The sequence below is a fragment of the Gouania willdenowi genome, chromosome 1, assembly GCF_900634775.1.
Source record: "Gouania willdenowi chromosome 1, fGouWil2.1, whole genome shotgun sequence".
NCBI classification, from domain to species: Eukaryota; Metazoa; Chordata; class Actinopteri; order Blenniiformes; family Gobiesocidae; genus Gouania; species Gouania willdenowi.
In genome coordinates, this window is record NC_041044.1 from 26400651 (window position 1) to 26418847 (window position 18197).

General features: G+C 39.1%; 2 protein-coding genes across 13 annotated transcripts in view; both read left to right on the plus strand.

Moving 5' to 3' along the window:
* nfixa (nuclear factor I/Xa) overlaps window positions 1-8313 on the plus strand; it is a 110957-nt gene extending 102644 nt beyond the window's left edge. For 8 of the 12 annotated variants that reach the window (XM_028453117.1, XM_028453176.1, XM_028453168.1 and 5 more), the window contains 2 exons: window positions 319-407; window positions 3692-8312. In XM_028453117.1, the coding sequence (XP_028308918.1) occupies window positions 319-407; window positions 3692-3706 (104 nt within the window). In that variant the 3' untranslated portion in view covers window positions 3707-8312. Of the gene's footprint in view, window positions 1-318; window positions 408-3691 lie in introns of all 12 variants that reach the window. The other 4 variants (XM_028453135.1, XM_028453151.1, XM_028453107.1 and 1 more) reach the window with 2 other exon arrangements.
* A 3740-nt stretch (window positions 8314-12053) lies between these two features.
* On the plus strand, window positions 12054-17064 carry rnf11a (ring finger protein 11a). The gene is made up of 3 exons (XM_028453215.1): window positions 12054-12459; window positions 13461-13627; window positions 15306-17064. Exons 1-3 carry the CDS (start codon window positions 12361-12363, stop codon window positions 15475-15477), a joined length of 438 nt encoding a protein of 145 aa, XP_028309016.1. The 5' UTR covers window positions 12054-12360; the 3' UTR covers window positions 15478-17064.
* Window positions 17065-18197: the final 1133 nt, after the last annotated feature.

The window sequence follows — 18197 nt, forward strand, 5'->3', positions numbered from 1 at the left end:
GACTTTCCATGACTATTGCAGCCATGATTTTTAGTTCAAAAAGTACCAATTAATATAGCCTTTATACACCTTTTGAAACACTTCCTAAAGTACTTCGATAATAATAATGATCATAAACACATAAACACCTGACCCCTAATGATCTTTACTGCCTAATCCCACAGATTTATTTTACAGTGATACGTAGCTTTAGATTTCTTCCGTGAAATTCATTGGAAATAATACAAAGCAATGATGAGAGCATCAAACTCTGCTATGAGCTGAGTGTGTATGTGTGTGTGTAAAAGCATGTACACACTTGTATCTCTCTGTTTGTAGCATACTCCACGCCAGGCTCCACAGCTCCCAACCGGTTTGTCGGCATCGGAACACGGGACAACTTTCTGAATATCCCCCAGCAGACTCAGGTACCCCCGCCAACATCCCTTATTTAAAGCACATCCACATATTTACCACTCCCTCGTCATCCTTCACCTCATCCTCCTCCTCTTTTTCTTCAGATATGTCCTTCCACTTTCCTCATCAGGGTTGCAAGCTTGAGTCTGCATTGGGCTGTAGACCAAAAAATATACTAAAAAAGTCATGACAGGTTAAACCTTAAAGAGTAACTAAACCCCTGCCATCTGCTGACCTGCCACTAGGAGGAAAATTCAAAAAATTGCCCCACTCAGGCAACCCATAGCGCTTTCTACAGAGACAGATGGTAATACACACAATGATGTGTCTGTACACACACACATAGCGAGTTCATAAGGTGAGATTTGTTATTACAACCATAGGCACACACAATCACGACGTGAAGCGCGCTCACAGCCTTACAGACCCAGCTCAGGGGCAAACAGCCTAGCTCTCCCACCACTTCACGCACACAGCGATAAGACGGATTTACACGTCTGCGCACACGCGGAGACAGACGGGAATACACACATTGCATAGATGACTGTAAATACACACACAGCTTGGTGAACCCTCTGATTAGACCAGAATCTGCTCTTTACAGAAGCACAGAGTCAAAAACATCCCTGCTACAGCTGGCTGTTTCACACAGAACACAGTGGACTTCGTCATTTTGGCTGTCAATCAATGCTCAATGTTGGTGGAAACCCTCCTCCTGACTCTCAGCTTGTATAGGAGGGGCGGAGCCAACGGTGAAAGTTGATGATGCAGGGCAATCCAAAGACTCCATTTCAGCCATAAGCAAAATTCAATTGTAATAGCTGGCGTTCAACCCCTAGAGACCAGTATTTCTGACATTTTACAACTAAATACGCAAAATTAAAATACTGTTACTAAAATGTGAAAAGTGGGACTAGGATTAATAAACAGCACTACTTAATACCCAAATACATATGTATTCAGCAGAAAAAAGTAGGTTTGGGGTTTAGGTACTCTTTAAATACGTTTTTAAAAACAGTACATTTGACATATAAAACTTTATTAACTGTGATCAGACAGGACTGCTCCTGGACCAGGGCATGTAGTTTCACTGCTGGTTTACAGAGCCTGCATCAGAGATTTTTCCCCGAAGCGAATCCATGCAGTGCTGTTCCTTTTTACTCCTAGTCGTGTTGATTTATCTCCACCACGGCCCACATTGTGTACTAGTGCAGCTTGTGAGGCCAGTAGTGCACTACATTGTGGTTTCAGCTTTGGCTGCGCTCTGTCACAGGGCTGTAGTGTCTTTGGGCCTCCTCCATCACCAACACAACTTTTCTCATTAGGGTCTAACCACACCTGCCTGCTGCCAAATCGGCTCTCCTGTCCTCACCACACATGGAAGCAATCTGCATTCCTGCTCGGCACAGCTCCACTCAGCCTATCCTCACTTTTTCATCACTTAAGTGCATCAGCAGCTCACTCCCCTTTTTTTCTTTTTCTCGTCTCTCTTCTCCTGCTAGTATTTTCTACAGTTTCCCACCTGCACTGCTCGCTTACAGATGTAGCTCTGGCATCGAACAGACATCCAAGCACCATCCAAATGTGTGCTAGTGCATATGCCAGCATGCATATACACTTCAACTCTGTGCCAAAACTCCTGCCCCTCATTTTCCCCTGCAAAAAAAAACACAATAGCTTACATCTGTTCAATGTGCCTATTATCTTCACTATTGCCATTACCTCTCACTTTTTTGATAGCATTAATTATCCGTCCAGGCTCTTGTACCAACTGCTTCCGGTTTGCTAAGCCTAGTAGGTCAGGAACAGTCTTAGCCTGAGCAAGTAGGAGAGGTCTATGCCTCTCCTGCTGTTCTCTGGCATATGGCAAGGTTTTAGACGACAGCCCTGCCAACCCGCCTAGCTGCCTGTTCACTAACCAGCCAAGAAAAAATAGGGAAAGATTCATCCCACTGCATCTTAAAGTGGCAAAAGTTGGTTTGAGGAGCTCTCTGGTGGTGAGACTTTAGCTTTACAAGGAGAGACTGAGTGCATGAAGTGACAGGGCCTGAGAGAAAAGGAGGAAAGACAGCAAGAGGAGTTAGTTGAAGCTCACTGCACTCCACAGTCACGTCCCGGCTGTCTGGTTGCCCGCAGCAACCAGACATGATGTCACAAGCAGTTGAACTTGTACTGGGGAGGGGGTTCTAAGGGGGGGGGTCTTTCCACTGCCAAGTATTACACTAGGAGAACAGGCGCAAGAGATGGAAGAGGGCTTAGGGAAGTTGGAGCCAGGAGGAGGAGTTATCTTCAAACAGTCATGGAAGATGGTACATGTGAAGGACAGAGGAAGGTTTAGGGGCACTAATATGCTCAAATGTGGGGGCAAATAAAAGTTTGTTGTTAAAGGTGTGGTGAGTGGCTGCTCTCTCTGGTTGGAGGTCTGTGGAATGTCATCGAGCATGTGCTAAAGCCGCCTTTTCTGTTTGCTCAACAAGCTCAGAATCTGGATCCCTTGAGTTTCTTCCCTCTGTGGCTTAGCAAATGTAGCTCAGTATCACACATATTAGGAAGATCATTCTACACCTACAATGTTAATACATGTGAAAGGCAAAGACACGCCGCAAAGCCTATTAAACTATGAAATGAAACTGGGGCTTTGCAACACCATTGGTAATAAGTGAAAACGTTGAGTCAGCCCTCTTAAAGCAGGAACACATTAAATTATTATTGGAACTTTTTGGACAGTGTGAATGGGTCAGCTGGGCTCCTGTAGTAGGAGAGGAAACAAGTGACAGGCTGCCCTCTAGTGGTCATAATGTCACATAAAGCAGCATTTGGAGCCTTATTTAAAACATGGAGAATAGTACTGTATATAAACAAAATTCTCAATAAAGAATAAACTGTACTTTTACAACAATTTTGTTACAGTTATATAATTGAATTAAATAACAAGAACACAGGAAAAAAGTATAGTGTACAAAGGAGTTATTACAGTCATTCAGTCTGAACGAAAACAACCATATTGCTGATGTTGCTCTTGTGGAAAATGATTTAATTTTTCTTTGATATATTAAGAACTATCTTCAGTCTGTTGTCCTTGCTAACACTTTCTGTTTAATATTAAATTATGTGGCTTTAACATAGTGCCTTTTCTTTCTTTAAAATGGATTTTCCTCTTCACTTTAAATCAACTTTCTTTATTTTGTGATGTGCTGCAAAAGGTTCAAATGTAAATGATTGCATTTGATGTTATATGATTTTTTTGTTATTTTTATACAGTGCATGATTATGTGTTTTTCCTCTGTCTTTACAGTCCTGGTTCCTCTGACAAGGGCCTCTGGATCAACAAATGAATTTGTGTCATGAAAATTGGAAATGAATTGGAAATCAAATAAGAAGAACATCACCAGTGATGAAGAACAAACTGCTGACACTAAAGGTATTTTACCCTCGACACTATTCAAAATATTACTACAGAAGACAGAAGAAACCCTCCCAACACCAACTGGACTTCCAATTAAACGTACCCCACCCCCCCCACCCCCATGTACCACACCTTGGCTTCGGTGAGATTAAGTGGTCAGACTCAAGAAGGCTAAGTGGACGAAGAAGAAGAAGAACTGTCTCTCTTTCTCTCTCACACACTCTAACACACGCACACACACACACACACACACACACACACATGCACACACACATAGACAGATATGCAGACAAAACCGGAAAATAACAGAAAAGAAACACAGAATGCCAACCTGATAGATGACCAATTATGCACTTGTTGTTTTTTTAAATTATATTTTATTTCCATTTTGTTGTCTCCATAATGAAACTCCATTCGTTGGCTGGGAGATCCAAAAGAGAACAAACTAGTAGAGTAAGTAGTAAAGTCAGGTGCACACGTTTAAAGCATTGCTGCCCCTAATTGCACATCCCCTATCTGTGTGTTTGTTTGCACACGCTCTTTCACACAATCCATTTCATCCACCTGGAGGCCAGTGCTGCTCAGGCTCCACAAACACAGCCCCATCTCTAACTTAGCTCTGCAAGCCATTTCACCCTGAGCCTCTTTCATTTCTGATTGGCCAATCATGGTGACACCAACCAGTGGTGTGACGTATTTATGCACTAAGTCAGTGGCTGGTCTTTGTTTACCTGTCAAAGAATCAGGGTGTACTGCTGTGGGGGGGAGGGGGGTGGGGGTTGTAGCCACAAGGCCAGAGAGTGATCACACAGCAGACAGTCTTAATACTAACAATAATTGTGCTCTTTTGTCCCCTCACCTATGCACTATTAGTTTTAATAAGGGATGAACAAAATTGCACATCAATGAGACTAGAGGAGGGAGCCCTCACACACTGCAGGGATGGGGCTGTGCTAAGGGAGAGGGTGGACCTTGTGACACGCAGCACTCACACGCACACACACACACACACACACTTACATGCCAATCTTCAGCTCCACAAGAGTCTACGCAATCTGTTTGTAAATTGTTTATTTTTTAGCTTTGGGTTTGAAAGAAAAGCTCACCTTGCATTAGCTTTATATTATTATCTTATAGTTGTAGCCTTACAATTCTTCTTTCAGATTTGGTTTGAATTATTGTCACACCAAGATTATTTTAAGACTTCAAGCGGTGACATTATTTTTAAAAGTTTGCAGTATATCAATTAAGTGTTAAACTCAGATTTTGGTTAATCTGTAACAGCAGGTTCTACGATCTTTTACTGAAAGACAGCGGTATCACCTTATCTTTAGACCAATTAGAGGGAATTCACACTCACACACACACACACAGACACACACACACCTATATATAAAGACACTGCCTGACAATTGAATCTCAAAGGGAAGCCTTCGTATTTGGTTCTCCAGTTCTCCATGGTTTTTCATTCAATTAAGATTTTTCTTTTTCAATTTGAGATATTTTCAATGTAAATGTTTCAAATGAAATTGCCGTGGGTATCGTTTCTATCATGACACAATCCAAAAGAAGCTGACCTCACAAAATAACTGGACTGCCCAGCTGTTGGTTCTATTTTTGCAGGGATCGAACACAAGCCTGAGGCCCTGTTCATAGGCTCTCGAGTGTCATTAAACCATATATTAAGAATATAACAATATATGGAAGTGCCTCTGTATTCCCTTCATGCAATTAGTAATAAACTAGACTTCAGGTTCTCATTCTACATATAAGCTAAAATTACAGGGAATGGTAGCGATGGTAACCATGGAAACCATTGGCCTTGGACAGATCTTTATTAAGGACTGCAAACTTTTGTTTTTGTAAAAATAGAGATACATATATATTTATGCTATATGCTCCTTTTTACCTTTCACCACATTAGCTTGTCGGCAGTCTAGTTATTTTCTGAACTCTCACCCACTCTGACCCCAATACAACTCAAGCATCACCTTACTGTTACCAGTATGAATTGAACGACACACACCATATGCAGCACAGCAGTGTAATTCTTAGATAAACATGTTCGAAATTGATAGTAGGTTTGAAGAAAAAAAGTGTTTATTATTTGATGGAAAGTATTATTATTGAAAAATATGTGTCGATTGAGCCACGTGCAATGCATTGGGTAGATCATCGTGTTTGTCTGTTAGAGATTTTTAAGAAAGCTACAAGAAAAGAGAAAAAAAAAGTATTTGTTTCAAGTCCATAAGCTCCAGGACTCTAAACTAGAGGGCCTTGAAAAATCATAGTCTTTGTAAGTCGGGGGGGGTATTTGTTTTTATTTCCTTTTGTCTCTTTTTTAATGTTATATGTGTAATCAATTCTTAATAAAATTGCGGGAGGGATGAAGGAAAAAAACTACACAACTTCTGAAAAAAAAAAAAAAGATTTCTATCAACAGATAAAAAGTGGTGCTTTGACACTATAAAGTACATGCAGAACTATTATAAAAGAATGATCAAAACAACAAACCGTTTAGAAAACAGCATTATTCCTCTCTCTCTCACTCTCTCTCTTTCTCTCTTTGTATTCTTCTATTTGTATTGAGTGGGGGGAGAGGTTCCTATTCCTTAAGGTTGTGACACAAAGGGCCTTTTGGTTCAACCTTTAGAAAAAACTAGAACAAACCTGTACTTTCACGCCTAAGAAACTCATCAGAAAACTGCAATTCTCTACTGCCTGAAATTCACCAGCAACATCCCAAACTGCTCCCTGATTAGTTCATTTTTTAACATTTATTGAAATAAAAACATGACAGAATCTCTTGATCCCAAAATGAATCTCTCACCACTATAACCTGAACATCTTTATGAAACCTGAGCTTGGCTGTAAGGTGGTACTGAGGCACCTGGAGTTTGAGCATTGGGTCAGTACCTTATGTGAAGGCGAGAAATAAACTTTGTTAAATGTGTCATTTTATCAGGCATAAATTTGTGGTTTGATGAGAATGTTGAAGTATGCAGTGAGTTGAGCCTCTCCCCTGTTCCACCCCCTTCTCTGTAAATGACTCCTATAGTGCTTGTGCTGTAGTGTATAGTTTCCCAGCAGTTAAAGGTTGTCCCTTGAAAGTGCCTTTTGTTCACAGACTCCATTTTGTAATCCAAATCACCTTTTTTGTAATTGGCTCAAGGTAGCAGGTTGCCCCAGAGTGCCACGAGGTGGATAAACAAATACCTTCTCCTTTCCGCACTCAGGGGCAACTTTTATCCTACGTCTCTGAAATGATTTCCCTCCATTGTTCTTCCTCTTTTTTCCAGACCGTATATATATATATATATATATATATATATATATATATATATATATATATATATATATATATATAAAGAAAAATGGTGTGAATTAGTTTTCTCATTGATGAATTACAAAAAAAACAAAGAAAAGACAAAAAAGTGTGTTCTCGTTCATCGCTCGTCTCCATTGTTTGTTTTTCTCAAAAACAATGGACCCGTCTGTAACCGTCTGTCTGTCACTATCTCTCATCGTCTCTCTATCCTGCCCTCCAAACTGAGGAAGGCTGAAAAAAAAGATATTGGCGAAAATCTTTTTGTCTGAGCAGAATGCAGTTAGCTCACATGTTATCCTTGTCTGTATGCTTCACATTGTATTACCATACCCATCTTCTTCTGCTTCTCCATTCAGCAGCTAATGTAAGTGAACAAATTACGCTGACGGGCTTTTGGGGGTGTCCTTGGGTGGGCGAGAAAGGGACAAGTGTTGAGGGAGTCGAAAGGGCATGAGAAAATGCTTTGGTTGACGGGGGCTGCATTGAAAAGGAGTTTGCTCTTTTGTTTTTTGCTATTTATATTTTTGACTTTGTTTTAATTCCCTTTATATATTTTTTTTAATTTGGATTCTTTTTTAGATTTTCTATCAGGGTATGCTCTTGTTTAGGCTCTTTCTAACGACGCCTTGGACTGTAAAATTGAAAGCTAATGCACCTTATAAGCGGACCCATCCTGCATGGGGCTGAAAGAGGAGGTTTACCATTACCAGGATAAGACCAACATCCCTTCAAACGCATCTTTAAAAGTAAAGCGTTGTTCACAATGGGTTTCACACAGTGCGACTCTCAGCAGTATTAGCCACTCACGTCACTCCTATTGGATATTTAAAAGGCCATGAATCGGTTATCTCTGATAGCTGAGGATTCATGAACGTCTCTCTATTGTTCCCCTCTAATGGCCTCATGCTGGACTGCTCCGCGTCTTTGTTCTGTTGTTGGTTTTGTTCTTTATCTTGTTTTTGTGTGTTTATGCAGCACATAGGCAGCACTCTAGGCCCCCCCGACTCCCAACTCTTTGACGCCTCTGTCTTTGCCCTTTGTGCAGCACCACTTCTTTGTAAGAACACCCCCAGAGCTCGAGGTGAAATGCATGTGTTAATTACAGTTTCTTTTCCATAAGAAGAAAAACACAGTTTGAAAAGAGCAGCACCTGATTGAATAAAAAGGATGTTCTTGACTGTACCATCTTGTTGTGTTGTGTCTTGCTTTCTTGTAGTCTCAAGGGGAAGCAGAAAAACCTTTGTTATATTAATGTTTTAAGATAAATATGGAAATCCAATATGATGTCAACAGTGACGTGCCTTGATCACTAGGGTTGGGTAGGCACGTTGCAAATTAAGACCACCAATGACAATTGCATATGTTTCTGCTGTCAAGTGTTAATTCAACTTTATTTGTATAAAGAAATTTACAACAAAGTCATATCAATGCACTTACCAAAATATAAAATTCATAGGAAAGAAAAAAACCAACAAGATCCACATGAACAAGCATTTAGCAATATAACAAAATCAGCATTTTAAAACACCATTAAAGAAACAATTATTTAATATAGCCTCCATACTCTCCCAACAAGATACAGTGCATACGGAAAGTATTCACAGCGCTTCGCTTTACTCACATTTCATCATGTTACAGCCTTATACCAAAAGGGATTCAATTCATTTTCCCCTCAAAATTCTACACACAATACCCCATAATGACAACGTGAAAAACATTTTTTGTAAATGTTTGCAAATTTATTAAAATTAAGAATGAAAATATAACATGTACATAAGTATTCACAGCCTTTGCTCAGTACTTTGTTGTGGCACCTTTGGCAGCAATTACGGCCTCAAGTCTTTTGGAATATGAAGCCACGAGCTTGGCACATCTATTTGAGGCCACTTTGGCCCATTCCTCTTTACAGAACCTCTCGAGCTCCATCAGGTTGGATGGGGAGCGTCGGTGCACAGCCATTTTCAGATTCCTCCAGAGATGTTCAATGAGATTCAAGTCTGGGCTCTGGCTGGGCCACTCTAGGACATTCACAGAGTTGTCCTGAAGCCACTCCTTCGATATCTTGGCTGTGTACTGTCGCCCCAGTCTGAGGTCAAGACCAGGTTTTCTTCCAGGATGTTTCTATACATTACTGCATTCTTTTTTCGCTCAATCTTGACTAGTCTACCGGTTCCTGCCACTGAAAAACATCCCCACAGCATGATGCTGCCACCACCATGCTTCACTGTAAGGATGGTATTGGCAAGGTGATGAGCGGTGCCTGGTGTCCTCCAAACATAACGCTTGGCATTCACGTCAAAGAGTTCAATTTTTGTCTCATCAGACCAGAGAATTTTGTTTCTCATGGTCTGAGAGTCTTTCAGGTGCCTTTTGGCAAACTCCAGGCGGGCTGCCATGTGCCTTTTACTAAGGAGTGGCTTCCGTCTGGCCACTCTACCATACAGGCCTGATTGGTGGAGTGCTGCAGCGATGGTCGTCCTGCTGGAAGGTTCTCCTCTCTCCACAGAGGAACCCTGGAGCTCGGTCAGAGTGACCATCGGGTTGTTAGTCACCTCCCTCACTAAAGCCCTTCTTCCCCGATCATCCATTTATGGATGATGGAGGCCACTGTGCTCATTGGGACCTTTAAAGCAGCAGAAATGTTTCTGTACCCTTCCCCAGACCTGTGCCTTGAGACAATCCTGTCTCAGAGGTGTGTGCCTTTCCAAATCATGTTCAATCAACTGAATTTACCACAGGTGGACTCCAATTAGGCTGTAGAATTATCTCAAGGATGATCAGTGGAAACAAAATGCACCTCAACTCAATTTTGAGCTTGATCTCAAAGGCTGTGAATACTTATGTACAAGTGGTTTCTTCGTTTTTTATTTTTAATAAATTTGCCAAAAATCTCAAATAAACGTTTTTAAGTTGTCATTATGGGGTATGTGTAGAATTTTGAGGAATAAAGTGAATGTAATCCCTTTTGGAATAAGGCTGTAACATGATGAAATGTGGGAAAAGCGAAGCGCTGTGAATACTTTTCGTATGCACTGTATATCTCATGACACGGCAGCGCATCCGTTTGTGTTGGAAACACAGAAACACGGAGAAAATGACAACTCGGAACAGCCTCAGTGAGGAGCATCCACAAAGACAATCCTTCCTTTTGTACCATTCACTGTCAAAAGTACAAAACATTTCTGCCCGTACCTCTGCTGAAGGTCTGGTAGCTCAGGTGTTGGTCTCCCATCTTTTAAAAGCTGTCGTTTTTCTTCAAAATAAAGTTTCTCTATCGTCTCTAACGCTGTCATCCTGCCTGTAGCGTTATTCTGCCCACTCGCTAGAGAACGTAGCAGCACCGGTCACGTGATATCAATTAACTAATGCACTGTTAACGTACGTATAGCATTTAGCATTGCACGGTTACGTCCAAAGGCAGAGTAGAGAGTTGTCTTTTAACGTAAATGGTTGTCATCTTGGAGAACTGACTGCGCATGTGCAAACACACAAAGACATGCTATGGGAACAGAGGCAGAGCAGTCGTATGCTTTTGGGAGGTGGCGTGGCTTCCTTCTGCCACACAACGGAGTGAGACTGCAGCCATTCCAGGAAATAGCGCTGTTTAGTAATTTGGGCAATGAAACGTACAAAATGCAAACACTTTCAAACTTATAGGTACTATAGGCTATTTGAAATGGAAAAATAAATAATTTATAATTATATTATAATTAAAACAAATAATCAAAATATCAATTCACCCTTGGGCACTGCCTACCTTGCCTACCCTGACTGCATGTCACTGGATGTCAATGATATTCATGTGCAGCTTTAAGCTCTAAAAACACAGGTTTAACTTTAACCGCTGTGGGGAAAAGCAACAAGGATTTTATTTATTTATATATATATTACTAAGATAACAAGCATACAATAAAAGTAATATTTTGGCCAGAAGACGTGTTAATTTCATAAAATACAATCACAACAGGGGGTAAAGAACTCAGAACTGTTTGTGGGGTTTGCAAGTAATTGCAAAGGTTTTTCGCTAGTGTTTTCCTCCCACAGTCCAAAATTATGTAGAAAGAAAGGAATTCTTACGTGTTGGCTGAGGATCTGTGAGAGACTGGCATCCCATGGCCAGTGTACCCCACTTTGTGCCCAATGTGAGCATGGTAAAAGCACCCTGTTGCTTAAAGAGAGTGAACACATAAAGGAAAAATGAATTAAAAACAAGTATGGATAATTTGCAGGAAAAGTCTTTTGCAATTTGCAAAAATGAAAATGACTAGAAGATGGAGGCACATCACGTCATGCAGTAACCAGGACCCCTAAAGTGAATTAAAAAAATAAACGTTTATAGATAGATCAAGAGAAATAAAGTGAGTATTTAATATAATAATACATGTTCAGAGTGTTTTTTCATATATGCATTATATTTATGAGAGGGCAGAATTTTGAAATTGTTTATTTTACCACAATCTCTGGCAGAGCTTCAGTATTATATTTTTAATTGTACAAAATGTACAAATTGTAAAAAAAAAAAAAATATTTTTAATTGTACAATGTTACATTTTGCAAAGTAATCCTACTGGGTGCTATAATGGAAAAATTCTATACTGGCTTAATTTAAACCAATGTGTTTTGCTGCACTTTCAGTTAAAGGTATTATGATCATGATGATATGGATATTAACCACATTTTTACAAAATAATTCCAGAGACAAGTGTTCAAATTATTTGTGATGTACTGAGTTCCCATCGTGCTGAGATTGCATATGCGCATGCGCGTAGATGTGCACTACCGAAAAATTTTAATATATATAAAGTGAATGGACACGTTTTATTTGTTTATTGGATTATGTTAGGGTTATTGGTTAGGGTTATAACTCATAACCAGTGGTGGCGGAATTGCACCTGCCGACCGCCATTTAAACCATAGAAGAAGAAGGTCAATGTTTTGGTAAACTTCCTCAATGCGTCACTTCCGTGCCTCGATGTCGTAAACAAAAGTTGTTACTGGACACGGCGAAGGCGTTAGGCTTTAAAAGTGACACCATTTGTTCGGTCACTCACACTGTTTACATTCATGTGCAAGTAAGCGACGTTGCTTTTGAGGAGGAATAACAAGTCGTCCGCTAACTGTGAGCTAAGCTAACAGGAAGCTAAAGTCTGCAGTTCGTTAGCTTCGTTTGATCTCTCTGGATAACTGAACTAAATTGAAGTGGACTTTCTCTCATGGTGTTCCGAGCGCGATGGGGAACTGCCTGTTTTCACATGGGACTGATGACCAGTCTCTGCTGAATGACTCCGAGGGGGGCAGCCTGCCCGGAGAGCCTCCGCCGCCCTACCAGGTGAGCAGCCCGGGCTCACGGAAGCTCCGGAGCCTGGAGCTTATCGACAGTTACAGCTGCAACCAGAACACAAACTCTTTCCTTTAATTTTTAGGGTTAGGTTAGAATTAGGCTTTATCATAGTAGGAACATTTAAGGTAGCAAAATGTTGTATGTATACGTGTAAATATTTACAACGCTTTCTTCTTCTTTCTTCTTTCTTCCTTCTTCCTTCTTCTTCTTCCTTCTTCTTCCTTCTTTCTTCTTGTGTACACTAGTTAAAATCACTACTCCTCTGTTATTCGTCAACGGATCGGGCTGAAGTTTAGTATGTATAATCTATGGATGTGTTCACAGCCCGATTTTCCATTTGTTTTTAATGGACGTGGAGTCGCTAAAAAATAATGTGCCTGTCATGCCTGAAATAATCTATGGTTAGCTGGATGTGTGAATAAAATTAATGGATATAAATTATGTATTGTTTTTTTTTTTCATATTATGAATTATTAATAAACAGATATTAATGGTAGTGGTAATGTGTGATGGTGAAAATACACAGAGAAGAACAGAATATACTAAATCACCTATTTCTAATCACTTGAATCTGACTATTATTTTAGGCCTTTATTGTGTTTAGTACTGTACATCATACCAGTGCGTTAAATTATAACAGTTACTGTAGCTGAATAGGTAAGGAAGTGCACTTGAAAGCATAAGGTCTCGGGATCGAACCCACCATGGGTCACCTTTCATTCATTCATTTCAATGTCGGTCTGCTCAGTGGGTACATGTACAATTATTAACAGTAGTTGACTCGATTATTTGTATTTTGTATGTTTGGGAGAAGTTTATTAGCCAGTAAAGCCATCTAAATAGGGAAATAAGAAAGAAACAAAAGGGAAATGGCTACATTTTTTCCCTCTGACCTGTTATATTTACGTGACCTTTGCTTCTGTTTCCATGCGTTTGCATTGTATCCCTAATATGTACAACCACCTTCTGCTTCCTGTTTGTGTTTGCAGGAGCATGTTCAGCCCGTGTATCATCCCACCCCAGGAAGGAGTCGTCTGGCCAGTGAGCTGACTGAGGATGAGCAGATCCGCATTGCTCAGCGCATTGGGCTCATTCACCACCTTCCCAAGGACGTGTTTGACCCAGGCAGCGGTGCCTCTGAAAAGAAAGTTAGAGAGTGAGTCCTAACACAAATAGTGGCAAAAATCCTTCTCGTCTTCTTCCCTCTTTATGGTGAATTATCATCATATTAAAATTTTATATAACATTTGTACCATTATTATCAGGTTGTTTATCTCTTCAATGGACATTAAAATATTTAAAACAAACTACTGTTGTCACTTTAAAGTATTCATCAAGTTTTTATTATGTTTGATAAGAAACATAAAAAAAAAAAACAGTGACAATTCACAGAGTTCGATATCACGACAAAAAATAAACAGTGATTATTATACGTCCAAAAACTAATGGGAGCAGATTGCACTTCAACATGACCTGAGAGTTTTTAGATAAACATGTTCACTATAGTGTAAGAACATTCTAAAAACTAAAATAATAAAATACATATTAATAAGGAATAAATGGATGAAAATAAAATAAAGGATATCCATTACAACAATAGAAAAAGAGAGTAGCTTTATTTAAAAAATGAACAAACAAGGGGATTACAGTAAGTTGTTTTCAGAAACAAGCAAACAAAAACCTTCAGCTTGGGCAGCGTTGACCTTTTTTTATGTTTTTTAATAACAAAGAAAGTTGATATTTTTAAGGCAGATTATGATGGGGGGGGATTTGGCCCTGCATGATATATGTATATAGAATTTGACTCTAATGATAATGTTATTTAAAAGAATTATTTATTTATTTATTTTTTACATGAAAACATAAATCTGTATAGTTCAGAAAGAGGAAAAGTCCATGTTCACAGATTTGGCAGATAACCATTGATAGATTGCTTTCCAGATGTTTAGGACAGCTGTGCATTAAAAAAAAGAAAAAAAAAAGCGTGTTATGTTGTCAAAGGTGACATTTATCTACATCACATTTAAATCTTTTTTGGAAAAAATCATTTGAGGGATAAATTTCATTTTGTGTCTTAAAATGTATTTCTTTATATTTTGGGTGAATTGAGAATTTAAGATATTTAGTCCTAATAGCTGAAATTTAGCTTTTTTTGCATCCTTTGAGATTTTGCATCTTCCTCATTGAACTGGGATACAGTTTTTATCATGAAAAAAAAAAGAGATTGTTTTAAAGGTGCAGTATTATGCTATTTTTCACCCGTATCCAATTGTTCTAAAAACTCTAACAACATAGTATTTGAAGTTCATTTTCCCAAACTTACCTGTTTTCTAGGGTTTTAGCCTTCTAAAAAGTCACTTTCAGAGCGCTCCTACAAACAGGCTGTTTTTAGGGCCTCAACACACGCGCTACTTCAGGCGCTGTTTGTGTTTATCACAGCAGCTGCAGTAAATCATTAACAGTCACTTTATTCTCCTCCTCACTTCCTCTGACTACAGAAATAGTCAATTTAAGACGAGAGTCTATTGTTTTGTCCGACCGTGGCGTAGCATTGGGTCAAAAACATGTCAGATCTTCAGGATTGTCAGATGGAGTATTTTCCTGTTGTGACGTCACAACGTGAGAAGTATCCAACTCGTCTGTTTAAAGCAGACTTTTTACAAAATGTGGAATAACAAGGGAGGGAGGAAACAGAACTCTTCCAACGTTGGCCCTCTGAACTAGGCTAAATATTCAGAATCAGAATTCCTTTATTAATCCCAGGGGGAAATTGCTTAGCAATTACTGTAATTCATAATACTGCCCTTTAAAAAAATCCTCTTCTCTCCTCTCAGGTGTGTTATCTGCATGATAGATTTTGAGTATGGCGACCCTGTGCGGTTCCTGCCTTGCCTTCACATCTACCACGTAGAGTGCATCGACCCCTGGCTGATGCGCTCCTTCACCTGCCCCTCCTGCATGGAGCCTGTCGATGCTGCCCTCCTCTCCTCCTATGAAACTCAATGAGCACCAACTCCTGCCTAAACCTTTCTGCACCTTTCCAACCAAAACTGTTCAAGCTCTTCATGCTGGTAGTTGTGGTGGTGTGGCACTATGCAGATCTATACTGTATATATAAAGGGTTTTTAGCGAATGGTAATAAATGTCCCTGCAATACATGACGTGGGCCTGTTAGGCATCACTTTTTCGGCTCGGAAAATCTGCCTTTTCCTGAAGGATTACGTGCCAAAAAATGAAGAAGCTGTTGTAGCAAACTATTACTGCAAAGTAATTTGTTTTTCCAATCACTAGAAGTTTGGATTTTCTATGCCATGTCGACTTACTTCACTCCTGCTTTTAAGATGTAATGTGCAATATGTTATATGGGTGGCAACAAATAAATGTGTTGCTTTTTAGTTGTCACCATTTCCCGATTTGGCAGGAAAAACCCAACATGATGTTTATTGATTAACATCTGTTTTTGAATGTCACAAAAATAAATTTTTTTCCCCTTTAATTTAATTATGAAAAGACAATAAATAACTTTCCTGACCTGATCCACGTAGTGAAATCCTGTGACCTTTACCAGGTACAAATTTAAGCCGTGTGAATTTGTTTTTAACCTTTAAAAAGTAGCAGCATTCCTTTGTCTTGGTTTAAGTGTTTGAAGAATCTTTTTTGTCCTTCCTAGTCAATCAATAATGTGTTTTTCCTAAAAGGATTTAGTTAGGTTCTGCTTTTTGTTTAAGCTGGTTTTTTTTTTCTTTTTTTTTTTTGGAATGATATTATCAGAAAAACTATGTTTATTATTTGGCTACATGTGTTAAGCCTAAAATTGGGGCTTTTATGAAAGGGTAGGAGTTAAAGATCAACAATGTTTCTCTACATCTCCCTCAGTTCATCCTGATTTTAAGTATTTGTTACTATACTGAGAAAGTAGCAGCACCAGGAATAAGGTGGACATGTGATCCCTTAGTGCTGTGCAATCTTTAGTAATGCACCTTTTTTGAGCTGCTCCTTTTCTGAAAATTAGTAGCGTTTCACTTTTGTGATTGTGCGTTTTCACTGTGGGTGTGTGTGTGTGTGTGTGTGTGATTCTGGGGATAACAATCAGACAATGGCATGCCACTGTAACATGGGAGCTTTGTCATGTCAGTTGTATTCAGTTCCTGCTGTAGTCTGAAGCTGTTGGTTTTGTGCTTTTACCTGATGGCAATGCCCTACCAAATCATCATTGGTAATGTGTTGGGTGTAAACTGTGTAATTTATGAACAAGTTGAAGCAGATATTGAGAACTGTTTGTTATGAATGTAAAGCGTAAAACCAGCTGTCCAAGAAAAGTTACAGCAAGAAGACATTTCTGAGTTTGTGTGCACTGACTGTGCCTTTTGACTTGAACAAAAGCCCATTTCTGACTAAAAATCACTTGTTTTTCCTCTATTGTCCTCTAGGAGGAGACAAACACCAGCACTGTGCTGTGTTGCTATTAATAATTGCTGTTATCAATTAGATCTGACCTGTTCTATTAAACAACAATGATACATTTTCATTTAAATGATGAAGGGTGTGCTGCCAGTGCACAGCAGAAGACAACAATAAAGGTACATACAAAAATGTGTTGTGCGTGGTGTGACTATTCAAAACAAAGAGGACATGTTGGCATGAAATGGAAATGAGTGTTCAACAACTGATCTATGTGGTGACAAAAGGTGATTTAAAGCAGTGGTTCTCAAAGTTTTTTTTGGCTCAAATACCACTTTTTTGTTATTTCTGAATCCATGTACCCCCTTTGTCCGACTACAACATTCTGCTGAGCAAACAACTATAGATCATGATGATGGAATGAATGAGTGATAACACACATTTTAAAGAGCCTCGTTTTGTAAAGAAGTGGAAAGAAACAGTATTATTTAGTGCAGTGGTTATCAACCTTTTTGGATCGTGGCCCCATTTTGATATCAAGAATTTCTGGTTACCCCAGATGGATATTGTCTTCATTATTCAATATATATATATATATATATATAAAACTTTTCAATAAAAAAAATATATATATATATATTTCAATCAAAGTAAAGTGTTAAAATGCAAAAAAAAAAAAATATTTGAGACCTACATAATTGCATTTGAACCCTTTTTGCTGTTCCACAAATAAAAAATAATATGAAATTATGGAGAGGATATTTCTGATATGCAAATGCAAAGGGGTTACAAGGGACATAAAAGATTGGGAACCACTGGTTTAGATCAACAAGATCTACAGTATATACTTGGATATACAGTACGTGCTTAATGTAGCTATCTGTATTTGTAATGATGTGCTATTGAGATATGTACTAAGACATTTGCAAGTACCAAGTGTTTTGAAGGTTTGTCCATGTTGTTTTGTTGGTTTCAAGGAATGAGCCAAACCAATGGAGAAAAAAAAAAACTGTAAAATACCACAAAGTAGTCCCAAAGGGCTTTACAATATCAGCCAATTCAATGATGGGCTTAATTTTTGTTGCCATCTGTAGTTAGAAAGTGTGTGCAGTGATTAATTTCCATTTTATTGCCTGTCCCAGCTCACATCAGACCAGAGGGTGAGTACACCCTGTACTGATGACCAGTTTATAACAGGGCATATAGATAGTGGCCGGGGGTGGACTGGCATTTTGTGTCCAGACCAGTCACTATATTATCAAAGGACACCATGTAGAAGCTGTTATTAAGTCAGTGATGCTCAACATGTGGCTCTTTATGACTTC

Bases quoted from the DNA above. Each gene is read 5' to 3' on its own strand.
- rnf11a (XM_028453215.1), top strand. From the start codon at position 12,361: ATGGGGAACTGCCTGTTTTCACATGGGACTGATGACCAGTCTCTGCTG. The intron at 12,460-13,460 runs GTGAGCAGCCCG...TTGTGTTTGCAG, and splicing joins AGCCTCCGCCGCCCTACCAG to GAGCATGTTCAGCCCGTGTA. The intron at 13,628-15,305 runs GTGAGTCCTAAC...CTCTCCTCTCAG, and splicing joins TCTGAAAAGAAAGTTAGAGA to GTGTGTTATCTGCATGATAG.